Below are 27,894 nucleotides of genomic sequence, written 5' to 3'. Positions count from 1 at the left end.
AATCTTATAAATTTCTTTAATCGAGCATGGAAATCATATCAGGAGTGAAACAGTCTTTGGTTGAACAGACACACCTAGTTTTGAAAATAGATTTTACACTCTGCATGCATTACAAAGCGCAAACCACGGCTTCATTACAATTCAAATTTTATAACAACTGACTTGTTACAAGCAATCAAATAAGCATCAATAATTATTCTAGAGAAGTTTTATTTTCAGAACGGTGTTTGCTGGTTAAATGATTAACAGTGAAATACAGACTTTTTGGAAAGATTGTAGAAATACATTTCAACCGAAAAACAACTCTTTTATAACAAGTCAATATATATACAAGGCAAACTGCAACAGGTGACGCCAAATTACACTCTGTCAACATCACAGACACGTGCAATCACGGTAAATAAAAAAGTGGGGGTCAGGAGACAGCTTATTCACAGAAACAAAAGAATTCTCTCCCAGAATATTTAGAGAAAGATTACTAGAAATATAGGGGGTTTTTTTTTGTTTTGTTTTGTTTTGTTTTGTTTTCTGTTATAAACATCAGTGGAGAATCACTACATACAGATATGGATAGCCGTGTACACCGCTAGCTTACTCGAACTGTTTATGTCAGAAACTGGGAGCTACCCTCCCCTAAGGGTCCCACATAACACCTCTACAGCAGGTTTGTCGAATTCTTCTTAATTTGTATTCAAGATTAAATTGAATATATTTTGAAGTCTTTTAAAGAAATCTTCTTTCTCTTCTACCAATGCACACATTACTGGTTAAAGAAAACAAATGTGGTCTTTTCTGCTCGGTTTCAGCACACAGATCAGTTTTCATTTCATTAGGAACCCACAAGAGAGAGCATAAGTGCCTTATTTAAACTAAGCCTTCAATTTTGTTGATAGTAAACTTTTTACTCTGAGAGAATTGTAGATTCTGAGATCGCTACTGGTAATTGTAGATTCACATGCAGTTGTAAGAAATAATACAGAGATCATTTACCCATTTTTCTCCAGTGGGGACATCTTACAAAACTATGTAATGTCATAGCCAGGATTTTGACACTGATCCGGCCAAGACAGGGAACATTTCCATCCCAGTAACCATCCCTTTTCTAGACACACCCACCTCTCCCCTTCTCTCCCCTCCTCTCTGGAGACCCCTCATCTGTCCCTCCATTTCTAGAATTTTGCATTTCAAGGTGTTATATAAATGGAATTGTACAGTACGGAACCTTCGGGGGTGGGCTTTTCCACTCAGCTTAATTATCTGAAGATTCATCCAAGTTGTTGCTTGTATCAGAAACTGTTTTTCTTGCTGAGTAGTATTCCACGGCGTGGCTGTTTCACAATCTGTCTCACCAGCCACCTGTCAGAGGACATCTGGTTGTGGACAGATTTTGAATATCATGAATAAAGCTGCTGTGAACATTCAGGCATTAGTTTTTGTGGGAACATGAGTTTTTCTCTCTCTGGGATAAGTGCCCAGGAGAACAAGTGCTGAGCGGCCTGGCAGCTGCTTGTCTAGTTTTATGAGAAACTGCCAGATGGGTCTCCAGAGTGGTTGCACCATTTTACTTTCTCACCAGCGACAGTGGGTCCTGCTGCTCTGCCTCCTTGATGACACTTGGTGTTGTTACTATATTTTAGCAATTTTAGTCGGTGCCTCATCGGGGTTTTAATTTGCGGCTCCCTAGTGACTAATGATGTTGAGGGTCTGTTCGTGTGCTAATCTGCCATTGGTGCAGACTCTTCTGAGAAACTTTTGCTCACGTTCTCCACATTCTAATTGGATTTTTTTTAACTGTTTTGTTTTAAGAGTTCTCCGTATATAGTAGTATAGACAGAAGTGCTTTGTTGAACATGCTGTTTGCAGGTACTTCTCACACTATATACCCTGTCTTTTCATTCTCTTCACATGGTCTTTTGCAGAACAAAAGTTTACAATTTTGATCAAGTCCGATTTATCAAACTTTCCTTTTACGGATTTTATGCTTTTGCCATCAAGTCTAAGAACTCTTTGCTTAGCTCTTGGTCCAAAGATTTTCTTTCTTTTCTTTTTTTGAAGTCTTGTGGTTTGACAGTTTATGTTTAGGGTTCGATCTGCTTTGAGTTAATTTTTGTATAAGACATGAGATTTAAGTTGAGGCTCTTTTTATTTGATACCTGATAGCTCCAGCATTTTCACTGAAAAGACTATCCTCCCTCCACTGAATTTTTAAAGGGACTTTTGTCCCTTTAAAAAAATCAATTGAGCAAATTTATATGGGTCTGTTTCTAGATTTTCCATTCTGTTCCATTGGTCTATGTGTCTGTGCCTCCACCGACATCACGCTGTCTAGATTACTGTAGCCACATAATAAATCTTTATACTGAGTAGAGTGATTTCTCTTACTTAGTCTTCTTTTACAAGATTGTTTTAGCTATTTCAAGGCTTGTGCCTTGGAACTTTTAGAATAAGCTTGACTATGTCTACAAAAAACTTGCTGGGATTTCTGATAGAAACTGCATTAAACCTATAGCTCAATCTGGGAAGAACTGCCATTTTTACTATTTTGCGTCCTCTCATTCATGAACATGGTATGTCTCTCCATTTATTTAGGGCTTTGATCTCTTTCATTAACATCTTTTAATTTTCAGCATATATATACTTTACATATTTTGTTAAAATTATACCTAAGTATTTTTTTCCTTTGCAGTGATTATAAATGGTATTGTTTTTGTTTTTAATTTTGGTTTCCATTTTGTTCATTGTTAATATATAGAAATGTGATTAAACTGTGTGTGCTGATCTTGTATCCTCAGACCTTGCTGAACTCACTAGTTCTAGGAGTTTTTTTTTTTAATAGATTATTTGGAATTTTCTATGTAGGCAATCACGTCACCTGTTACCAAGGATACTTTTATTACTTTCTTTCCAATCATATGCATTTTATTTTTTTTCTTGCCTTATTGCCTTGTCCAGGATTTCCAGTACAGCCTTTTACATTTTAATCAATGTAAATTTCTAGAGATTTGCTGAAACTAACTGGCCTGAGTGGGACCCATCATTCTCAAACAGATGCCTTTTCAATACTCTGTATCAATCATATCATCCAACCTGTTCAGATTGCATTCCCTGTAATTTGGAGAAATTATTGATAACATTCATCTGGGGTTACAAATGGCACCCACACTGCAAAACTCCTTGAAGCAGCAGAGTGAGCTCTAATGAGCTAAGTGGAACCTGATTGCAAAAGCAAAGCTAGCATTAGGGACATTATCCTTCAGATGGGACCTGAAGACAGAGACGCTCAAAGAATCAAGATCTGAGGTTGGCTAATGGAGCATGTGGCTTCCTTCCAGTTTTCCCCTCTTACCTCTAAATGGGGGTAGCAATCATTTTAAACTCTGAAAATATGAAAGATCTTCAAAGTTACCTTGTTCTCACATATTAGAAATTGCTAGTGTTAGGAACTCTTCTGAGATTTGACTTTTGATAAATAAAGAATTCTGTGCATCTTACTATGCTTTTAGGACCAGACCCTTAAAAATATTTTGACAACTCAAAGTCTCTTCATATCTTAATTTTTTAAACAAAAGTATAATCATTAATAACATGATTAGTTATTTTTTAAATGTACATTTCCTATATATAGTGTTGTGTTTTTATGTTATGCAACATACCTGACCCACTGAAGAGGGTTTAGAGCCATTGTAAAGAGGCAGAAAACTGAGTAATGCTAGATCCTTTGTTTCAACATAAGAGGTCTGGGATGTGTACACGTAGGTCCTTGTAGGCCTCAGATGCGTACATGGTACAATGTAGTTTCTTGCAAACACCTGGAGCTCCTGCGTATAATTTGTAGAGAATTTAAAATCTGTAGTAAGAATGAAATTTCAGAGAATTTTTTTTTTTTTTGTAAACAGCAGTGGCCAATCCTCGGTTCCTCAGTGGTTGCAATGAGCTTAGAACCAGGACGCGGCATTTGGCACAAGAAGCAACAAAGATACTCTCACAATACAAAGCAGTCACATCGTACGTACAGGCATACTGTTTTGTTTTTTTTTAAAGAATGGAACAGCAACTGTCTCAGTGGGTCACTTTGACAATGATTCCAGGTGAGTCTGGACTGAACACCTGTAGACAGACTATGTGAAATACCCATGTGAACTGGGCATTTGCAAATGACCACTTCGATCTCCAGTCTAGCACAGGGGACACTGGTGACTTGCTCTCGCTCTGCTGTGAACCCTTTGACAAAGAGACAGCAGTCAATTCCTGTCTGGCAGCATCACTTAAAAGGCTCTCGTTTGATGCAAGCATCAAGGACTGCCTTCGTGCTCCATCAGGCCTTTCTTGGAACCGCTTTGAAATATTCCTCCCTGGAAATGTCGGTTGCTCCTCCGTACCATTTCTGAAGCCAGATGTGTTCTATCTTCATCTTCATAAAGAACCATTCGTACTGACGAGGCCACTTCCTCATAACTGGGTGTCTGCAGAAATAAAGAGATCACAGTAAAGCTGTTCTTATCAGAGGGTGCACCCTCCAGAGCACAGGGCCAGACTCTGTGTATCCTTGGCCGGGTCAGAGCGCCCTCCAGACTCCAGGCCTTGGCTGGGCTGAGACCTGCTCAGACCAGCCAGAGGCAGAAGCCTGGGAGCCAGGGTCGGGATCTGGGACAGCCTCAGGAGGGCGGGAAACTGTCGCCTCCACAGAGTGGCAAACAGTTCAAGTCTTGAACCCGGCAACTTGGTTTGAGCCCTAGTTGGGCTGATTGCTCCCCGAGCCTGGTCTCCTTACAGGTTGTGTGGGATGAGAGGGCTGCGGCTCAGATCCTAGGGCTGCGTGGGGAGCAAACATTAGGCACAGAAAGCAGGTCATTGTTACCACGAAGCCAAAAACAAAAGGGCTTTCAGCATCTCTGTAGGGAATGTTGAAAGAAGTGTGAGCCCAGGAAACACGCGTGTTCACGGGACGATTTCCATCCTTGCAGAGGCTGAGAACGGCTGGGCCAAGCTGAGAGCCAGCCCGAGTGGACAGGGCACGTCACGAACATTCCACCTTCTGTTTCGGACTTGGCCTTAAACACGTGCGTTATCCTTGAGGGCAGGGGCTGTGGCTGACTTTTTTTTAAACCTCAAAAAAATAAAAATTTGATTTACATCTAACAAAATTGAAAGGCCAAGTGCAATCTGGGAAAGACATGTGCAACAATGCAGATGCAATGACAGGTTGATGACCTTCAAAAAAATTTTTTTGGTTTAATTGTAAATTTACAGAGAAGTTGAAAGTACAGGGTAAAGAATGATTATTTTTTTCCTAAACCATCTGAAAGTAAGTTGCTGATCGGAGGCCTCAGCAGTCCAAATACTCATGCAGCCGAGAGAGTAACCTGACTGTGGTTACTGTAAGAAGGTAAGTTTTGTATTTATAACTGCAACAAATTTTTGGCACCTGCAAAAGGGGTGGGAGGTGCAGCAAACCTTAATCTCTGAGGCCCTGCCTTGGGGTCCAGGGTGGTGAGTGGAAGCTGGAAGGACCTTGAGAAGACTGACCATGAGGGTTTAAAAGAAGGTCAAGACGGTGGGGAGGAAGGTTCAGCTCAGTGGTAGAGCGCGTGCTTAGCATGCACAAGGTCCTGGCTTCAAACCCCGGTACCTCCACCAAAAATAATAAATCAATCTAATCACTCCCCACGAAAAAGTAAAATAAATAAATAAAAGGTCAAGATAAGGTGGGTGGATGTAGGTGGTAAGGCGACCCCAGGCTACCTAGTGGTGGAAACTTTGGCAATACTGTTGCCTGCAGTGACTTGGGAAATAGGCAATGAATTTAAGGAACCCAAGCGCCTCCTGAGATTTTGGCCTCAGTCTCACTACCCATCCTAACATGTGAGAGGAGAGACCGGAACTAGAGAGTGAAGCTGAGATGGAAAACGCAGCCCACACGCTGCACAGACACAGCCGTCTGTGTCTGTCTCTCTCTCTGTTACTGGAAACCACGCATCTCTGCTGATGAATCCAGCCTCAGTCCAACTCCAGAGTCACTGAGTCCTCCCGTGTGCGTTGGAAACTCTCTTCCACAGCGGTGAGACACCAGGCTTCCTCTCCCTATGTGGATTTAGCACTGCTTACTTGTTTGATGGTCCCCCGTGGGTACAACGCCCCTCTCCGTGGGGCTGCTGATGGCCTGTCTGAGTCACCACCTGCTTTCCTGTTGCGCTTCCACCAACTTGAATAAGGGCTCATCTACCGTTTCCGTTGCCCGCACCCCTGTGTGCATGCCCGCCACACCCTGCCCCAGCTCTGACCTTCCCCCCAGGTCTCCCCCTGCACGGGCCCCCTCTTCACCCACGGAGACAGACGCCAGCACCCCTGAGGGGCCACCCTTCTCACCTTTTGCAAACTCTGCTCTCCTCCCGCTCACCCACACTAGGCTGCCCCCGCACTCGTTTTGACCCCAACAGCAGTGCTCCTTAAACTTTAGCCTGCATGCTATTTCCTGCGATGTGTCTAACCCCTAGAGAACCTGATTCGGGAAGTGGGTTGGGGTGGAAAGCTGCACCCTAAGTGACTTGGATGTAAGGGGCGAGGGGCCCGCACAGAGAAACACTGTTGTCACTTCTGGCAGCGAGTTTTGCTTAGGGTGGACATTTGGAAAGATCTGGTGTGATGACCAGACTCCAAAACCTGTTACTTTCATTTCTAGGTGGGACATTGTAAAATGCTGGAAGTATGCAGGGAATCGTGTCTGGAACCCCTCAGTGCGGGGCACTCTCCTGAAGACGGGGACAGCCACCGCAAGGCCACTTGCCTGGCATCTACTGCCACCTTGGGCAACCAGGACCTACAGCTCAGGCCACTACTGTCATCACCTTTGACGTGTCAGTGGCACAGCTCTGACCCCTGCTTTTTATTATTGCATGTTTATGGGCAAAACAATCTTTTTTTTTTTAAAAACACCTTTATTGTGGCCTGGTTCCTGTACAGTAAACGACACATACTTCAGATGTACAATGTGATGAATTTTGATAGATGTAGACACCCGGGAAACCACCACCACCACAGTCAGGACAGCTAACATTTCCATCACTCCCCCAGATGTGCTGGTTTTGAATTCTCAGTGTATCCCTTCCCACCCCGTTTACCCTCTGGTAACCATAACCAATCTTAAAGCACACACCAACCTTGAAAACATGGCTTGCTTGGCAAACTCTACTTCTTCTGGAGACACTGCGATCATCTGGCCAGTGAGCGTCAACCGGGCACAGCGGGGGTCTTCCGGGTCGACGATATTTTTTCTGCATTTGAAGAACATTTTTTTAGATATTAAAACAATGGTAGGACATTGGCTGGAAATACTAAGGATTTTATTAAAAATAGAAAATAGAGTTCACATTGCTGGTTCTATCCTTCAGACTTCTACATTTTCTGTCATTACTTTAAAATGCCTTGGCACAGGCAGTGTGACAGCTGTGTCTGTGTAGGCTGGACGTCCAGTCTGCATCCCTGGGGTGGTAGATAACATCGGAGGTACCCCAGTGAAGAATGCCCAGGCCAGGGGCTAGGCTCTGCAAGACTGCCACCAGGAGCCACTGTCCACAGTCGTGTTGCTACTCTGCACAACTCCAAGGGGCGTCACTCACTTAAGATATGATGAATGCTGCCCCTGGAGTAATGCAGTGCATCTGCCTAGATCCAGAGGTGGCCAAGGTAAAGGCGTTCAGACATCACCATCAGAACAAGGTGAGCTAAGTGCCCATCAACAGATGAACGGGTAAAGAAGATACGATATACATATATACACAATGGAATATTACTCAGCCATAAAAATTAATGAAAATTTGCCATTTGTGGCAATGTGGATGGATTTGTAGGGCATCATGCTAAGTGAAATAAGCCAGATGGAGAAAGACAAATACTGCACGATCTCACTTATCTGTGATAATCTAGAAAACCCCAAAGCAACAACAACAAAAAATGAACTCACGGATACAGAGAACAGATCAGGTTGCCAGAGGTGAGGGTGGAGTGGGCGAAATGTGTGAAGGGGGTCAAAAGGAACTAACTTCCAGTTATAAAACAAACAAGTCCTGGGCATGTCATGAACACCATGGTGACTACAGTTAATAATACTGTGTTGCATATTTGAAAGTTGCTAAGAGAGTAGACCTTGAAAGTTCTCATCACAAGAAAAAAAAGTTCTGCAACTACGTGTGGTGCTGGATGTTAATCAGACTTACTGCAGTGATCATTCACAATGTACACAAATATTGAATCAGTATGTTGTGCACCTGAAACGAATATGACGTTACACATGTCAATTATATCCCAATTAAAAAAAGAGAAACTAGATGGCCTGTAACATGCTGAAATTTTACTATCTGTCCTTTACAGTAAAAATATGCCAACTTCTGGTTTAGACCATGGGGCTGGAAGAGGGGTGCGGTTCCTCTGGCCCTCTGGCATCCTTCTGTGAGGGTTAAATGCATGAAGTAACATAACGTGATTAGGGTAGCGCCTGGCATGCAGTAAGCCCTCGCCCACACAGTGATGCTTTTGCTACTGAGTTGTCATCAGGGGCCTGAAAGGGTGGAGTGATTGGAGAGTTCTGGGATTCTGTGGTTTAACTGGTGGTGGTGTTGATCATGAAATATCAAGAAGACTGTTCTGCACGGAAGTGTGTGCCCCTCAAATTGAAACACTGAAGCACTTACCCCCAATGTGAGTGTATTTGGAGATAAGGACCTTAAAGAAGTGATTAACGTTCATTTATTAATTAAGGTTAATGAGGTCATAAGAGTGGTATCCTAGTCCAGTAGGACTGGGGTCCTCAGGAGGAGAGAGACACCAGAGAGGGGCACACAGGAAGGCCATGTGAGGACCCAGCGAGAAAGCATCCATCTGGGACCAAGGAGGGAGGCCTCCTGAGAAACCAGCTGTGCCAACACCTCAGTCTTGGATGTCCAGCCTCCAAAGCTGTGAGAAAACAAATTCTGTTGTTTTGGCCACCCAGTCTGGGGTATTTTACAGCGCCTGAGCTAACACAAAGATGGTAAGGACTGAACGGTGATTCTTTGAGCATCAGATGGTCAGCATCAAAAGCCTCTTCCTCTTCCTCTCTTGCTGAACTTGTTGCAGAGCTGGGTGGAAGGGATCAGATCAGGAGGGTAGTGTGTAATGTATAACCTGGGTGGGGGTTAACTTACAACATCTTGAAAATATCCTTTTTCAGGCTTAAATGGAGACTGGCCATGCTTGCGGCAAATTCTCTGCCTGTATCAGGAGCCCCAGCATCTAAGGAGCCCAGAAGAATATGGGAAAGACATGCTCCATCTGGTTCCTGGAAGTGTCAGTTTTACTGTCCTAATAATATGATGCCCACCAGCATCACGGCAAAGCTGGCCCCGTTGTCAGCAGACCTTGACGGCTTCTGGGTGGGCTGTGCAAATCGCCACCCATCTACCTACCCAGCTACCTATTCAATTGTTTAGTTTCATAATTTGGTTACTGCTTGAGAGAATGATGTAATTTCTTTTTTCTTTTTGAAATCAGGTGTCATTGTGGAACATTTACATATCTTCTCATGTTTTAAGGCACTTGACTATTTAATTCTCATAACACCCATGTGATGTAGGTCACATGCCACTACCTCCTATTGGGCGGTGAAGGGGGTAACTCTGCAGACCTGAGTTGTCCAAACCCCACATGTTTCAAAGAAAGGTGTGTCTTCAGGAGGACTGGCCCGTGACTGGCCCCTGGAATTTATCTCTAAGCCATGGAAACTTCCTGCTTTATTAGAGTGTTTTTGTATGCCTGAGGCCCTGGGCCACGCTGGATCAGTTTGCTCTCTTCGGACCTGAGCCTGAGTAGCTAAGATCGGTCATGCGGACATTGCAGTTCCATGCAACTCCAGTAGAAACCTGGATACCAAGGCTCGGGTGAGCTTCTCTGCTTGCCAGTACTTTGCACCTGTCATCATCACACGTTGTTGCTGGGAGAATTAAGTGTGCCCCACTTTGAGTCCACTGGGAGGAGGGAACTCCTGGAAGCTTGGGTCTGGTTTTTCTCGGACTTCGCCCCACGTGCCTTTTGCCCTCGATGGCCTCCGTATCTGTCCTCTCACTGGAATAAACCACAAGTTCTTGAGTCCAGGGAGTCCTTCCAGAGAATCACTGAGCCTGAGGGTGGTCTTGGGACCCCTGGCACAGCTGGCCAAGCAGACTCTGAGAATGCTCTTTTCACAGATGCTGTGTATCGCAAATTGCTGCTCTGAGGCATGACTCACTGGAACTCTTTCTCACCCATCATAACATTAAACTCTTGAGAAAGGTATGTTTGTTAAGGAACTTGTTTTCACCTGCTTAGAATTTTCTTTCTTACACATCCTGTTGAGTCATAACAAGAGAAAGAGTGGACATGCCCACATATTCAGGCAAACTGTCTCATGTGAGAACACCGTGTACCACTTGAAAGTGTTATAATCTGCCGTGGTTTTGACACTGCAAAAATGTAGCTGCTGAATTGTGAATTTTTCTAAGATGAAAGAATGACGGGAAGCAATCTCCGTAGTAACTATTAAAACTAAATCTACATTGAATTTTATTTTTAAAAAACCTGAGATGGATAGGAGAAAATAAGTAAAAATATTAAATAGGAACTAAATTTATATCTACTGGATGAGACTGTCATTAGCTGTACCCAATTTACTTGTTCACGATAAAACTTTTTTTCCCACAAAATTGCTCCATCATGAAAGCAATCAAATTAGGATTCATAAGTAAGTCATGATAGAAGAACACATTGCATTTAAGTAGGGAGCATTTTGCTTCTCCACTGGTGATGACTACATAGACTAGAAAGGGGATTACATATTTAAATAGGTAAATAGAAAACTTTCCATTTACACAGTGGGCAACCCAGCCAAACACAGCGTAACTTCCCTCCCACCGGTGGTAGGCAGGACAACGGCCCCCTCCAAAGATGTCCACGTGCTAATCTCTGGAATCTGTGACTATGGTACCTTTCATGGCCAAGGGGAATTAAGGTTGCTGATCAGCTGTCCTGGATTATCCAGCTGGGCCCAGTTCAATCGCAAGGGTCCTTAAAGGTGGAAAAGGGAGGTAAAAGAGAGTGTTGGACCAATGTGATGGGAGAAAGGCTCACCAGGACCTATGTGGCTTTGAGTATGGGAGGGGGGTCTGAGCCCAGGGGTGCAGACAGCCTCTAGAAGGTAGAAAAGGACAGAGAATGGATTTCCCCTCATCTAGTATCTACTTTAAAAAACATGGAGGGGTGGGTATAGCTCAGAGGTAGAGTGCATGCTTAGCATGCACGAGGTCCTGGGTTCAATCCCCAGCACCTCCATTAAAATTTTTTAAAAATATATATTATAAATAAGTACAATCATGACTCTCCTAAAATACCATAGAGAGCCTTAGCATACATTAGAATAAATTATGATATTTCTATCTATACTTGCAAATGCATTGAGACAAACTTACGGTGAGCAAAGGGGAAAGGAGGGGGAGGGATAAATTAGATTGGGATGAACAGACACAGACTACTACCATATATAAAAGAAATAAACAACAAGGTTCTACTGTGTAGCACAGGGAACGATATTCAATAACTTGTAGTAACTTATAAAGAGAAAGAATATGAAAAGGACTATATGTATAACTGAATCGCTATGCTATACACCAGAAAATAACACAACACTGTAAATCAACTACACTTCAAAAAAAAAGTTAAAAAAATGAGAACCCATTAAAATACGATTACTACGATGCTTCTGAGGGCGGCAGTGCGGACTGGCCACTGTCAGTTTCCGCCTCCTTTCCCCGCCTCCTGCACAGGGGAGACGGCTGTTAGCGACAACAGCCACCATTCACCAGCACAGACTGTGGCCGGGAGCTTCACACACCGAGACGTCTCACCCCCGCAGCACGGGGGAGGACTGGTACTCCCATTCGTGGGTCAAGAAAACTGAGGCTTAGACAAACAAGCCGCTCGGGCCAGGCGGATATGAACCGGTGGGCGTAGGAGTCAAACTGATGAACATCAGGTCAGAAGGTCTTTCCTCTAATGTCGCAGTTTCCAAGTTTAAAGTGCGTTAAGAATTCCAGGGTTGTTCCTTGAAATGCAGGTTCTGAGCCCCCATCTTCAGAGGGCCCAGGGGTCTGCATCGTACAAGCAAACCTGGTGTCTCTCCTGGTCTCAAGCTGCTCCCCAAGCATGGCTTGTTTACACAGTGGCCCACCAGAGCATTCCCGAATCAAACCTGACCATGTGCCCAGATCAGAGGTTCCAGAATCAAACCCCAGTTGTGTTCCTGGACCAGAGGGCTCCAGACTTGAACCTGGCTGTGTTCCCTGGCCCAGACTTAGTAGGTAGACTGATGCTGTGGGACCACAGGGTTGCTCTGGGGGCCCCTGGGCTCCTCATCCCACCATCTGATGATCTTCTGGGGCAGGGGCTGGGGTGCCCTGGCAGCTCCCCTACCCCACCTCCCCTAGCAGTGCTGGCCTCTTGACCAGATGCTGCCCTGAAACCACTTCCACATCCCCTCCAAGCTCCCTCTGCCATCTGCCGGCTGCCCGAGACCCTGACCTGGGCAGCAGGGTACAAGCTCCAGCCACCTGAGCATCTTAGATCCGCCATGCCCTCCGGCCTGCCACTACCCGCCTCCACCTGGATGGTGTGTGTCAGAAACAGGACAGCAACTCCCGGCAGAGGCACGCAAGGCCCACAGAAGCCAGAGGGGTGGGGCTGCGCCCGGGAAGAGTCGCCTGCAGGGACCACGCGGTGGAGGGAGTGGATGTTATGAGACTCAATACGGTATTAGCCATTTTTCTGCCTTATAGTTCTCAGGCCCTCGGTTTCCTAATCTGGAAAATGGAAGGTGAGAGTGATGGTAAGGGCCCTGCGAGGCCATAAGTTCTTCTAAGCACACTGGGGTCTTGTCCCATTTCACAGGGCAAGCTTTGCTGCTTCACAAATCACATCTGCCTGCAGCCCAGTTGGCCTCAAGGGGAAAAAGGCAGAAAGGAAGTGAGTGAACCAGGATCAGCAAGACCCCCCTTGCGAGCAAACGCCCGCTGTCCTGGCAGCCTGGGGGGCCGAGCGGGCTCCTCAGAGGGAGGGGTCTGGGACTGGACGGTCCCAGCGGCTGAGAGCCAGCCACTCTTCATGAGTAAAAAGAAAGAAAGAATTGTGAAAATGAATATATGTATGTATATGCATGACTGGGACATTGTGCTATACACCAGAAATTGACACATTGTAACTGACTGTACTTCAAAAAAAAAAAAGTTAAAAAAGAAAGAAAGAAAGTCAGACAGAAAATGAGACGCATCCTGGGAAGCAAACAGGTAATGACTGGCAGTGGAAGATTTGAACACAGCCTTCAGGTGGGAAGAGAGCGGTAGAGAAAGGAAGGAACTTTCAGGAGGTTACTATCTTACATTTTAAGGCCAAGTCAGGTTGCGTTGGAGGAGACTGACATGATGGAAAGGTGGATGGATAGACAGATGGGAAGTAAAGATGCTGAGAGGTGGAAATCACAGCTATAATGTGGAATTTGACTCCTCCCCCCTGTTATGGAGGGACATGGTTTTAACAAAGAGTGGGGGGTCGTTATACACATGGTCATATGTTAGATCTCACTGTCTAGATCCGAATGGCTGGAGACAGTAAGCAGGGAGGAGCCTGTGTCTTTAAATCTTACCTGGCATTAGTAAGTGCTCAATAAATAACACTTGAAAGAAAAAAATTTCTTATCCTTAACGCAACATTTAGTGTGTCCCTTTGTTCACAGTGTGCTTAATTCAATCAATGTTAAATCGAATTTATTCAGCTCCCACCTTGACTTTACACTATTAAAGTATCAGATTTCCCTCTCGAATCCCTTTGTAAGCCAATTAATTAAAATCTTTGTCCTTGGTCAGACATTTTCTTACCATTTCTATACACTAGGTAATTTAGGTACACTTCTGTATTATCTCAGGGAAGTTACTCCAATTGGGTGTTTTACTCATGGGGAAGGCCCAGCTTACAGAAGCAAAAGAACATTAACCAAGTATATGAGCAATAGGAATGCCATACTGAATTCTTAGTTTTTCTGTTTCTCCCAGCGACAAGAGAAGAGAAAATTAGATTAAAATGCATTAGGAAAATATTTGCAAATTATATGCCAGGGTTCATATCGAGAACACATAAAGATTCCTATCCAGAATATATAAAGAACTCTTACAACTTAATATAAAGAGACAAATAACCCAATTTAAAAATAGGTAAAGGCTTTGAATAGACAGCTCTCAAAAGAAGATACACAAATAGCAGATGAACACCTGAAAGGAGGCTCAACATCATTCATCATCAGGGAAATGCATATCAAAACCAGGATGAGACACCACTTCGCACCCGTTAGGATGGCTATCACAAAAAAGGCAGACAATAGCAAGTGTTGGTGAGGATCTGGAGGAACTGGACCCCTCCCGCATTACTAATGGGAATATAAAATGGTGCAGCCACTGAAGAAAACAGTTCCTCAAAAAGTTAAACATATAATTGCCATATGATCCAGCAATTCCATTCCTATGTATATACCAAAGAGAACTGAAAGCACGAATCCAAGGAAAAACTTACACACAAATATTCACAGCAGCATTATAATAGCCAAAACACAGAAAGAAATTTCCATCAACTGATGAGTGGATAAATAAAACACAGTATATTCATACAACAGGATAGTATTTCACTGTAGAAAAAGGAATAAAGTATTAAAACATGTTACAACATGATGGACCCTAAGAAACATTGTGCTAAGTAAAAGAAACCAGTCACAAAAGGCATATGTTGTACGATTCCATTTATACGAAATGTCCAGAACAGGCAAATCCATAGAGACAGAAGATAAACTGGAGATTGCCAAGGGCTAGGGGTGTTGTAACACAACCCTTACCTCTCTCTTAACAACTCTAAAAGCTTTCTGGTGGGTATATGTTTATGGAAGTTACAAAATCATCATTAATTCATGTCGTTTCAGTTCAGACTAGAATCGTGTCTAACAGATGAGTAGAACATTTGTGAACTGGCTGGGGAGAAGCAGACAGGAGATGCAGAAAGAGGAGCTGGAATCATCAGTGGAGTCATGACATGGATCCCCTGGGAATCACAAGGACAAAACTTCACGGAGCAGAAAACAAAATGAGGGCGAGAGAAGGGGCTGCAGGTTACTTGGCGAGCTGGCCAGAAAAATGAGTAGAAGATGTGAGTGAGTACTCGAACACCTGCTCGCTAAGCTTTCTCTCTGCAGAGTTCTCTGACTCTTCCCAGACAGCTCTTTTAAAAGCTACTTGGGTTAATGTTAGCTTTCGGATTACAGGAATGTGTGGGCAAAGGAGAAGAGGTAACATGAGTCTGGACAAAGGGCAATTCATTTAGAAGATTTATATGTTGCCTTCAAGGGGAATGAACAAAATTCAGTGAAGAGAAATTGAATTCAGCTTCTTTATCTGATTAGGGCTGGACCCTGTACTTTGCAATGCACGTCACATCCCTGGTGGGCAGACTGCAGACAGAGATACATCTTGGCTATTAGCAAGCAAGCTGCTGCAAGCACAGGCTTATTCTGGTGTGCACTTGATGGAGTCCATCTAGGGAACGATGACAAGAGTGTCCTCTGTACGCAGTCCTAGGGGAGCAAATTCCAGAGTAACGCTGGCTGAGGTTTTTATCTACCATTCAACAGCATCTTTTCTTCTGACAAGAACAGTTAAAGAGATGGAGATGGGGAGGCGAATGGATAAGGGGCCTTTAGATTTCTGGAATCTCTTTTTATTTTCCACACAGAAGAAATGTTTTAACTCAGTGAATACTAATTTGCTTGTTTGTGCTAAGTGTTTAGCCGGTACTCACGGTACATAAAGGCAAACCAACCCCCACCACCAACACCCTCCTCTTACTTATCCTGTTTCCCCAAAGCAATTTCTCCTCCTGTCAACCTGCCTGTAAAATGTGGGGGGCTGCCCATAGGACAGGGCAGGAATCTAAGTTCAAGCACATTGCCCCAAACTCTACGTGAGCAACACCTTTTGATGTGTGGTTTTCCAGCGCTGAATTGCCTTTGTAATAGGCACCCCTGATAGGTCATCATTCTGCAAGGCTTCCATCATCTATCTTACATGCCCCACGGGGCTTCAATTCATCCATGGTCTGGCACCACCCCTCCTTCAGAAACTAGATACCTTTGCAAACTAGAATCTTAGCATCTCCTCTGGTGCCAAACCACCACGGCCTGGTCAATTACAGCTCTGAACCAGAGCGCTATCCATTGTGTGGGCAGGGACGCCTTTGGCCTGGGACAATGAAAGGGGCTGGGTCCCATGGCCACGTCCACAACCACCTTTCATTAAAAGCCTTTTGGGGAGAAGGAAAAAAGTGTTTCAGACACTCCTTCCTTGATAATCAGCTTTATCTAGAAACCTAGCATTTTTCCAAACTATCAAATGAAAATTTTTTTTTAATTTTGGGGGGTTTTTTTTGGGGGGGGGGGTAATTAGGTTGTTTGTTGTTGTTGTTATTTATTTATTTATTTATTTATTTATTTATTTATTTATTTAAATGGAGGTTCTGGGGATTGAACCCAGGACCTCATGCATGCTAAGCATATGCTCTACCACTGAGCTATACCCTCCCCCTGAAATGTTTTTCTTCATTTCAGGAGAAACTTCTGGGTTCCATTTATTTCCGGATCTTCAAAATGAAAGATGATCCTTTACTAGCAGAATGTGGTTTGCTCTGGTCCCAAGGGCTTGCTCTGTCTTGGCTTGCTAAGAAGATGCAAAACCTAGCCCCACAGCCTTCGGGCCTGCGTGCTCTGTAAGGAAAGACGTTTTAATGGAAGAGAAATGTCTCAGGTGGGCTTTCTTTGCCAAACAATTTGTATTGACTTTTCATCCAACTGGGTCTCTGGTCTGAGCAGAAATTCGCTGAGTCCCAGAAGCAACTGTACCAGGGGATGTGTCCAAGGGAGAGGAATGAAGAAAGGAGGGGCTGCCGATTGTGGGTGAATCTTGCAGACTGGAGTCTTATTCTCAACTTGTTGTCTTAACCTGAGCTAGGAAACAGATTCACAGCCCTAACCCATGTAATTAATTAAATGAAGAGATCACCGCGCCAAGGACTAAACAGAATAATTGAATAAAACAAACTTTAAACAAGCTAACAATCTTTAGGCAAGACAAGTTGGTACGTTCTGGTTTGGATGGATGCAATGTTTGACGAGGTGGAAAAGCCACTTCCCTTCCTAGGTTTCTCAGACTGTAATCCTGACTTCATTTCACAAAGGCCATGAGTCCTCCTAGGGGCTAAACCACAGTTCTCGGCAGGTCTTCCATGGAAACCCAGGAAACGCACCTCAGACCCACTGCGTATCTTGTTATCCTAAAGCAGGGTCAGAACCACCCTGGAACTCCTTTGAACTGTGAACCTATGTCCCCTAAGTGCTGGAGGAGGGGCAAGGCTGTCCGGGCCATTATGATTACGTCCCCCTCACCCTGTCTCCGTGCAACCGGAAGTCACTCTACAACCCTTAACTTGCGGGATTTTGGACGTCACATTTCTGTAGCAATCAAGACGCTGTTCCCACCTGTTCTGTCTTCATCACTCTCGGAGCATCCTGCCTCCAACAAGCCATGGAGACAAAGGCCCTCAGGTGTCTTCCCCTTCCCTCTCCAGCACAAAGCCAGGTGCTGACTAGGGAAGACACTTCCTCCTATTCCAGAAACTCTTCTTGGTTACTTTGTCCCATGGAAACCTCCAATCTAGTCCTTTTTTTCAGTCCTGAAAGTCACTTTCTACTTACTATCCTGTCTGATTCATTTTCCAAATTTTCTCCTCCGGGAAGAAGGGCAGGGTAACAGCAAGCGATTCAGCATGCCCGGAGTTGGGAGTCAAGACAATTGTGCCCCCAAAACAGACACAGATCAATGGAAATGGAAGAGAGAGCCCAGAAATAAACCCACAGACCTACGATCAATTAATCTGTGACAAAGAAGGCAAGAATATACAATGGAGAAAAGACAGTCTCTTCAACAAGTGGTGTTAGGAAAGCTGGACAGCTGCATGTAGATCAGTGAAGCTGGAACACTCCCTCACACCACACACAAAAATAAACTCAAAAGGGTTTAAAGACCTAAATATAAGACATGACACCTTAAAACTCCTAGAAGAGAACACAGGCAAAACATTCCTGGACATAAATCACAGCAGTATTTTCTTAGATCAGTCTCTCCCAAGGCAAAAGAAATAAAAGCAAAAATAAACAAATGGGACCTAATCAAACTTAAAAGCTTTTTCACAGCAAAGGAAATCATTAACAAAACAAAAAGACAACCTATGGATGAGGAGAAAATATGTGTGAATGATGATGCAGCTTACAAGGGGTTGATATCCAAAATATACAAACAGCTCATACAACTCAGTATCAAAAAAACAAACAACTCAATCAAAAAATGGGCAAAAGACCTGAATAGTCATTTTTCCAAAGATAACATACAGATGGCCAATAGGCACATGAAAAGATTCTTAACACTGCTAACTACTAGAGAGATGCAAATCAAAATTACGATGAGGTATCACCTCACACGGGTTAGAATGGCATCATCAAAAAGTCTATAAATAATAGATGCTGGAGAGGGTGTGAGGAAAAAGGGGCCCTCCTACACTGTTGAGGGGGCTGTAAGTTGGTGCAACCATCATGGAAAACAGTATGGACGCTCCTTACAAAACTAAAAATAGTTACCATGTGATCTAGCAATCCCACTCCTAGGCCTATATTCGGAAAAATGAGAACTCTAATTCGAAAAGACACATCTACCCCAAGTTCTAGCAGCACTATTTACAATAGTCAAAACGTGGAAGCAACCTAAGTGTCCATCAACAGACGACTGGATACAGAAGAGGTGGTGTATACACAACAGAATATTACTCAGCCGTAAAAGAGAATGACATAATTGCTGTTTGCAGCAACATGGATGGACCTAGAGATGATCATACTAAGTGAAGTAAGTCAGACAAATATGATATGATATCACTTTTATGTGAAATCTAAAAAGTTATACAAATGGATTTATTTATAAAACAGAAACAGACCCACAGACATAGAAAACTTAGGGTTACCAAAGGGGAAAGGGGGTGGGGAAGGATAAATTAGGAGTTTGGGATTAACAGATACATGCTACTATATATAAAACAGATAAACAACGAGGATTGACTATACAACACAGGGAACTATATTCAGTATCTTACAATAACCTAGAATGGAAAAGAATCTGAAAAAAATATGTATAACTGAATCACTTTGCTGTACACCTGACACATTATTGTAAATCGACCACATCGATTAAAAAAAATAAAAGTGTAGTAAACAAAACAAAACAAAACAAAATGTGCCCAATTAAATGTAGTAACTTTATTGTGACATTCTCGGGGAAGTTCAGGGACCAGATGACCAGAGTGATGAAATGCTCTGAGAAAATTCCATAACTAGATGAGATGCACTATCCCGGGTTGAATTTCATAGATGCATTAAAAAAGCTCTGTAAGCTCCCCACATACCCGTAAAATATGAAGAAATACTTGTTCCTTTCATTACTCTTAAGATACTGGCCTCTCCCAGCTTTAGTTAAAAGCAATGACATCTGCTGGGTATTTTCTCCATCATTAAACTTCCTGAGCTTTTGGATACTCAACGTCCTCCACCCTTTTCAGTCTAGATATAACTTTATCTTTCTTACACAGGCCAGTTAGTGGACCTTAGTATCATTTTTGGGGAGGCATGATATGTGTAGACATACATGTGGGGTGACTGAAAGCACTTATCTATGGAATGGAATACTATTCAGCCACGAGAAAGCAGGAAATCCTGCCATTTGTGACAACATGGATGGACAGAGAAAGACAAACAGTGTATGATCTCACTTACATGTGGAATCTAAAAGAGCCTGACTCACAGACACAGAGATTACACAGTGGTTACCAGGGCCTGGAGGTTGAGGAATTGCAGTTAGAAGGTGAGTAAGTCCTGGAGAGCGAAAGCTCCCCATAGTGATTACAGTCAACAACACTGTGTTATAAACTTCAAAGCTGCTAAGAGACTAGACCTTACATGTTCTCACCACCAAAAAGAAATGATAATTATGGGATGCGATAGAGGTGTTAGCTAAGACGGCAGAGGTAACCAGACTGCAGTACACACACGCAGCACAGCAACACATGGCACAATGCGAACGCCAATCATACCTCAATCTAAAAAAAAAAAGCTTTAGCTGAACACACACATCAGCTTTGATCACAACAAGCTTTCAGGTTAAAGCCCTCAACTTAATAAAACTAGGGTGTAAATAAAATAGTAAGTCAATCAGGAAAGGATCAGGCGCTGTTATCTATTCTGCAGGAGAAGCAGGTGCCCTCCACATGGGCCTCCTAGGTCATATTCAGGGTTTTGTTACTTTTCCTAAAGAGGGCGGTTAAGCAGGGCAATCCCAGGATTTTACCTGGGTTTTGAAAGATTACTTCAGCTGTTGGATTGGGGGTGAATTCAAGGAGACAGGGCTTGAAGTGGGGAGACCAGTTGGGGGCAACTGTAGCATGCGTTCTTAGAATAGATAACAGTTGCATATGTAAACACACACACACACACACCCCCTATCTAATGTACCCATCTGCTTATTAAACATGTACACATTACATAGCCAATTGTGTTGTCCACCAAAGTGCAGAGGGCCAGTCCAGCCTCCCCTCGCACTGGAATCAGACTTACATTTCTCTCGCTCCTGTTTGTGGGCCGGTGTCCTTCCCAAGCTGTGCCCCGTGGATGGAGGCAGAGCTCCCCAGCCTGCTCCGGTCTAGACTCGGCAGGAACCAGGGCTGACCCAGATGAATGCAGAGGCAGGCCTCGGCTGAGACGCCCGGCGGGAGGGCGGCACAGGAAACGGAGGGGAAGGCCCCCTCTCCTCCTCTCAGAGCGTCAGCGGCCATGTGGCTTCCTCTCTGTCCGACCCTGGTTTATGGTTCATGCTCTGCGGGCTCCTCAGCCCCAGCACGGCCCTCCAGTCCCCCAGGGGCCCTGGACGCACACCCAAAAAGGCCTGCTCCTGCCCCTGTCTTCCCGCTTACGGAAAATCCACCTCCTCCCCAGCTGCCCGGACCGGCAGGGGGACGCGAGCGCGCACAACGCAGCAAACCGTGGTAGAAACGCGGCGGCCAGTGTGCAACAGGCAGACACCTGCTTCACGGAGTGGAGGCAAGGCTCACGCTTTCTGAAGAAATGGGCATCTTCCTCAATCCCCCAGCTCTGGGGGAAATGCTCCGGAGCGCCTGACCGTAGGGACAGCGGAGTCAGCCTCCCTCGCGGACCTCCGCTGCCCAGGGACCCAGCTGCGTTATCCCGCTTGCGCAGTCCCCACGTGTCGTTATATACGCGTGAGGCGCGCTGCGCAAGCGCAGAGGGCAGCCCGGAGGTCCGAGCCGGAGAGGTGCCGGCTTTGCTAGCCTTGGTATATGAGGCGGAGGGGACTTTCCCCCGCGGCTGCCACTGAAGCCCGTGTAGTCCTTCCCGCCATAAAGGCGTGTCAGAGACCCCCACGGCTCTGCGAGTGTTCGTCCTTCAGTCTGCCCGAATCTGGGTGCACCGGCCAGGTCTTGAGCGCTTGCAATACAGTGACAATGAGCCCTGGGCTCACGGACCGTCTCTCCGGGCCGGGATCGGGCGGGAGGGACGGCTTGCTGCTGCCTGGCCAGGCTGCCCCTTGAGCTTCAGGCAGGGGCTTGTCCGAGAAGCTCTCTGCCGCGGACATTTCCACCTGATGCCTCATTATGCTCCGGTGGCCAGAGGAGCATTGTTCATGCAGGACTCAGTGGTTTGCCCGTCTCTGATTTAAGTCTCTGGGGTCAACCATCCCAAGATTCTGGAGGCAAAACCTATAAGGTCAGGCTGAACTTGGAATGTGAGCCCCACCCAGATGGATGCAGGTCCTGGGACGTGGACCGTGGGGTGATAACAAGCCTCACTGCCTGGTAACCTTTGCTTTGAGGTGTGATGCTTACTAAGGCTAAATTAATTTTGTAGATATTTACCTACGTTACATTTTAATGTTTCAGAAGCTGACAGTGCGAGAGGGTGGAGTTTACCACGAGGGTCTAGACTTAGGGGTACCAGTGGGTGGCGGCTTGCCCCCGTCCTCCAGGCCCAAGCCACAAGCGTCTGACATACTGATGCCCTCGACCCTGGGGGGGATTGGGCGGGGTCTGGGTGGCTACGTCCAGCCACAGGCTGCCTCATCCCGGTACCCCATCGTGCTCCAGAGTCTGGCCTTTCTCTGCTTAGCCTGCAGTGAAGAGGATCCACACACGTGTTCCCAGGCTGTGCAGACAAGCATGCCTACCTCTAACGGAGCTGAGGTTCCCCGGGGGAGGACCTCTTTGAGCCAGATTCTCAGGACCCTCAGCTTTCCGCACCTGCTGACGTCTGCCTTGGACCTTCCAGTGGACAATTCCCTCCACATCCGCATGCTCTGGTGGCTTCGTTCTCTGCTTTGTACTCTGTGCCTGCCTCCAGGAGCAGGTGTGCCCTGGGGTCTGAGGTCATCCTGCTCTGCACAATGGTTGCTTTTAGGATGCCTGAATTAGGAACAGCTCAGATGTTTAGAAAGGTCCCTGGGAATATATTTCTAGTAACAGCAAGCTTGAGTGGCCAAGAGCAGGGAGAACATTCCATGAAAAACGAGGCATTCCTTTCCCAGCTTCTCTGCCTCTAGCCCGATGGTTCTCTCACTGTCAGCTCCCAAGCCAGGGAGAGCGACGGGGTCTCCTCCAGGCTGCATTTTATGGCGTATTGTTGCTTTGATTATTACCACCTCCTTGCCTCCAAGAACTATGCATTTGTTTGCTTAATAAGTTTTCTGGGCTTTGCATAAAGAATAATAACACTTCGGAGCTGGGATGAATCTTATCTGAGTTCCTAAAGTGTCACTACATTACAAGTGAGGCAGCTGAGGCCCCGAGGGTGAAGGAACTCACTCGAGGTCACCCGCTGTATTTGCTGCTCCTGGGGCGAGGGTGGGGGTGGGGGCCCCTCATGAGCGATCATCGCAGCCCAGAAGCTCGATGCAGACATCACCCCAGCAGGACCGGATCTCAAGCTCTACATTTTGAATTCAGACAAAGGTGATGGGTCGGTGTTCCATTTTTGCTGAACTGTCATTTCTTGTAGAGAGTTTTTGAGAAAGTGTATTAAAGGATTCCTGGTCTTTATGGCACACACCTCACTGGAGCGGATAGAAATTAATTTGAAAAATAATAAATAGACTCAATGCTGAATGTGACTTGGGGACAAATGACCTCCCCTCCCCCAGTCCCACCTTTGCTGTAACAAGAGCTTCCACCTGCCCACTGCTGCTGTGCAAGACACTCTGCAAGTATGTCCAACCCTTCCCCTAACTCTATGAGGTAGAAATTGCTATTTCCATTTTAAGAAGAGGAAACTGAGGCTCCCAAAGGTTCCATGGCTTGCCCCAAATCACACAGCTGGGACAGTGGTAGAATTCTATCTGTCTGATTCCATGGCTACACTCTTTCCACTTGATGATACATTTCCACAGCACAGACTGCCAGTGCATCTTGAATATACTTATACTAGATTTTTAGCTGCTTGAGACGATCTGTGTTTTAAACTGAGATCAGCTTCATACTTAAGCTACATACCTTTTACAGGTGTGTCTTAGGAGCATAAGGTATAACTGTGAAAACCTGTTTGGAAGCTGTGTGAGATCAATGCCATCATCTGAGTACATCTGTCGTTTAAATAATTTTTCTTAAAGCCCAAAAGGACCTTCAGAACTACCTAGTCCACCACTTAATTTCATAGATGAGGAAAGCAAAGTGGAGAACCCAGTGACTTGGCCACAGTCTCAGAGCTGGTGAGACCCAGAGCTGGGCCCAGAACCTGCCCCCAGCCACGTGGTGAAGACATCACTGCACCCCAGGGCTCAGTTAAAGCCATCGCCTCTCTGCTTGGTGCAGAGGACCCGTATGGGGGAGGCCAAACCCTCGTCTACCTGCAGAACTCTCCTTCTGATTCCGGCAGCAGGAGCGAGGCCATGGGGTTCTTCATCAGATCGGCCACCACGGGGTCCTTGGGTGTCACATAGAAGAAGGGGATTCCAGTGCTGTTGTCCAAGGGGCCATCACTGATGGGCAGACAGCTCCCAAACGGCAGTCCTGGGATCTAACAAACACCAGAAAGGCCTTTCAGTGCAGGGTTGTGGATTGACTTGAGCTGGGAGCTTATTAGTCTGTGTCTCTGACCAGGAAACAGAATATTGGGAATGCAAAGGCAGTGTGCAATCACTGTGGTTTTGACAGGTCATAAATTAAGGCAAAGTGATTTCTAATATACCCACTTCACCCAGTGATGCTCCAGATCTTCTACAGAAGAGCTCAGCAGTGGCTTTCTGTAGAGGAAGGATGGTTAGCGGATTATTCTTAAAGCTGCAGGTACATAATACTTTATTAAATTGAAAGTTACTTGGGGGAGAGCCAGTGATACTTACAGAGGGGTGGAGGGGCACTAAATCCTTTCCCACAAGCTGCCCCTGGAAGCCCCACTGCCTTCACCACCTCCCCGTAATTTTTGGCATCTTTGGAGATAGAATTTAAGTCTTAACCCAATATCTTACCTGGTCTCTGGACTCCAGGAACTTTCTGTTATTATTTCCTTTAGGGCCACACCATTTTCTTATTTATTAGTCACATTTTAAAAGTTATAATCAATAATACTTCATCATATAATTCAGCAACTTATGGGAAATTGGTTTCTTACCCTTTTAGACTCAAGGGAGACCCAGAAACATGCTAAACCAATTTTTTGCTCATGATTATCCAACAGAGTGGGTGAAATTCTCAGCACATACACAAAAATTTCTTTGTTTTTTTCCAAGCCCTACTGGGTCAAGCATCCTGTCTTCACGACCGTTGCCCTTTACAGGAGTGTTCCTCATCATTACTTAGCTCAGAACTCACGGGGCTGCCTTTGCCTTTGAAGTGCTGCATGACAACTGTGTGTGGACAACTGTGACGAGGGATGGCTTTAATCTTTAAAGAAAACCCGGTGTTAAGAAGTCCTCCAAAATGGTAACAGAAGTTCACTCTTGGATCCTGTTCTTCAGTTGGTCGTAAACTGGGGAGAGTCACGCTTTGCACACATGCCAGGCACGTGGTAAATGTCCTCTGGATTTATTGAACTTGGATTAAGTGTCAATATTGGAAAAGGGAACTACTAGCAAAGCCAAGAAAAGGGATGTTGAAAGCCAAAATGACTTGGATAAATTGGCACTAGACTTAATTGCTTGACGCGATCTGTGTTTTAAACCAAGATCAGCATCATATTTAAGCTCGTACCTTCTACGGGTGTGACTTTGGAGCACAACTGTGAAAAGCCATTTGGAAGCTGTGTAAGAGGTTAAAATCATTACCATTATCTGATTAAAGTTGTCATTTAAATAATTTTTTTAAAGCCAAAAAGGACCTTCAAAACTACCTAGTCTACCACTTAATTTCATAAATGAAGAAAGCAAAGTGGAGAACTCAGTGACTTGGCCATGGTCTCAGAGCTGGTGAAACCCAAGAGCTGGGCCCAGAAACTGACCCCACCCCCAGCCCACCCCCCACCGCTGCACCAACGACCTACACATTCCATAAAACAGTAATTTCTTTTTTGACATGAAGTAAATAGGAGTTCAAATTACTGCCCTGTAACAGAAACTTCGCATCTATCTTGACAGCCCTAAAAGCTTTCTGGAGGGTGTACACTTATGGATGTTACAGCCTCATCCTGTACCCATGTCATTTCGGCTTAAGCTGGAATCATGTCTAACGGGTGAGTGAGACATCTGTGAACTGAAAGATAAAAGGTGCAATGATGACAGCGCTGTCACTCCAACATTTACACACCGCGGCCTCCTTTCCAGAACAATTCTCGAATTCCATTTTTTAAAATGTAAATTTCCACCAAAGCCCCGGTAATGTCTTTGGCCCAGTCCCGGCTGGGGTTCAGGGTCAGTAGGTGACGGGGCAATTCGGGTCTGTGGGCGGGGAGGGGCTGTACGCGCTGCTTAGTGAGGCCAAAGGCGGCTCTGCCTTCTCCAGTCCAGGTCTCTGGTCAGGCGCTGGTTATCTGCACGCCTCTTTGGCCATCTCAAGATTGCGCTTCTCAAGACTGCACTTCGGTCCCCATCCTCCGGGCAGGAAGCCTGGTTGTTGCCACTCCCCACCCCCGACCGCCACCTTTGCCAGGCTAACCGAAGCACAATATGGTTCCATTATGCACTGGGTGTCCACGGCGGATCCAGCCCCTGGAGCATGTCTGCCAGACCTGGATCCGAGTGCTGGAGTGGCCCGAGCCACTCCTTGTCCCCTGGCTGTGCCAGGCCACTACAGGGCACGCACCTGCACGCCGTTCCAGGCCGGGTGGCTTACCTTCTCGTGGGCGGACAGGGTGGCCAGACAGCCCCAGGCGCTGGCGTGGGCCAGGAAACGGGCGGTGCCTGGGCGCAGCCTCGCTCCGCTCTCGCGCGGGTAGGAGAACATCCCAGGCGGCGCGGGGGGCGGCCGGGCGCGGGCGGCGCCCGCCGGGGGCGGCAGGTGCGGGTCCTCCTTGTGCGCGGAGGCCGGGAAGCTCCGTTGCCAGATGCTGCCCGAGTCCTTCCAGCAGCGCGGGCAGCGCGTCCTCGGTGGAGGCGCTGTCCAGCTCCTCGTCCACCTCGTTGGTGACAGCCCAGGACACCGAGCTCACGATCACGTAGCCCGCGGCCGGAGATAGCAGGGCGCCGCAGCACAGCAGCCAGGAGAGGCGGGGCCCGGGCCGCCGGCCGCCGGGCCCGGACATCTTGCGGAGCGCGCTCGGCCCGGAGACCCAACCCCCGGCAGCGCCCCCCGGCGGCGGACCCGGAGAGGAGCCGCTTCCCCCGCCGCAGGTGCGCGGGTGCGGCCTGGCCCCGGGGCGCCCTCCCCGCCGCGCCCGCGTGGAGAGGTGGGGCTCCCGCAGGACCAGGCTGCGCTCGAACGCCGCGCGCACTGCAGCCCCGTGCGCAGTCCTCACCGCGCGCCCGGTTCGGGGATGCGCTTCTTTCCTGCAGGATGGCGTGGGTTCTGCAGCCAGACTGGGGGTGGGGGGTGTTCAAATCCCGGCTCAGTGCACTCCTCCACTCCCCAGCTGGGTGGCTCTGCCAAGTCACATAACCTCTCTGTGCCCAGTTCCTTCATTAGGAAACAAAGAAAGCAGTATTTACATCATGGGGGTGAGGGATAGGAAGATGAAACGGGTTGATATTTGGAGAGGCTTGGAACAGTGCGTGGCGTGGAGCAAGCGTTATGTGCTGTTAGATAGCTACAAGGTGGGGCTGGTTATCATTTTATAGACAAGGAAGCTGAGCAAACAATGAAGGTTAAATTAGCACCAAGTCCGTCTGGGGCCAAAGCTCCAACCTCTCGCTCCTCAAGAATCGAGATCGTCTTAAACTTTGCCGAGACAGGGCATTGTCGCCAGTTCACCTAAAAGCAGAATCATGTCATTCACTACATGTAAACTAAAATAAAGGGGACACAAATCAACTTATTTACAAAACAGAGAGAGAGTCACAGACATAGAAAACAAACTTATGGTTACCGGGGGGAAAAGGGGGGGGGGTAAGTTAGGAGTTCTGGATTTGCAGATACTAACTACTATATATAAAACAAACAGCAGGTTCCTACTGATAGCACAGGGAACTGTATTCAATAACTTGTAACAGCCTATTATGAAAAATAATATCTATGTATAACTGAATCACTATGCTGCACACCAGAAATTAACACAACGTT

The 27,894-nt window shown here is 46.0% G+C and overlaps 1 protein-coding gene across 1 annotated transcript; it reads right to left on the bottom strand.

Moving 5' to 3' along the window:
• On the bottom strand, positions 1 to 27,131 carry CREG2 (cellular repressor of E1A stimulated genes 2). The gene is given in 5 exon segments (XM_032469480.1): positions 1 to 4,463; positions 7,158 to 7,271; positions 24,093 to 24,262; positions 26,512 to 26,736; positions 26,738 to 27,131. Coding segments are annotated over 5 exon segments (840 nt in total). The 5' UTR covers positions 26,921 to 27,131; the 3' UTR covers positions 1 to 4,315.
• Positions 27,132 to 27,894: the final 763 nt, after the last annotated feature.

This window comes from Camelus ferus, chromosome 28, assembly GCF_009834535.1.
Source record: "Camelus ferus isolate YT-003-E chromosome 28, BCGSAC_Cfer_1.0, whole genome shotgun sequence".
Classification (NCBI taxonomy): domain Eukaryota; kingdom Metazoa; phylum Chordata; class Mammalia; order Artiodactyla; family Camelidae; genus Camelus; species Camelus ferus.
This window is presented reverse-complemented; position numbering and strand designations above follow the sequence as displayed.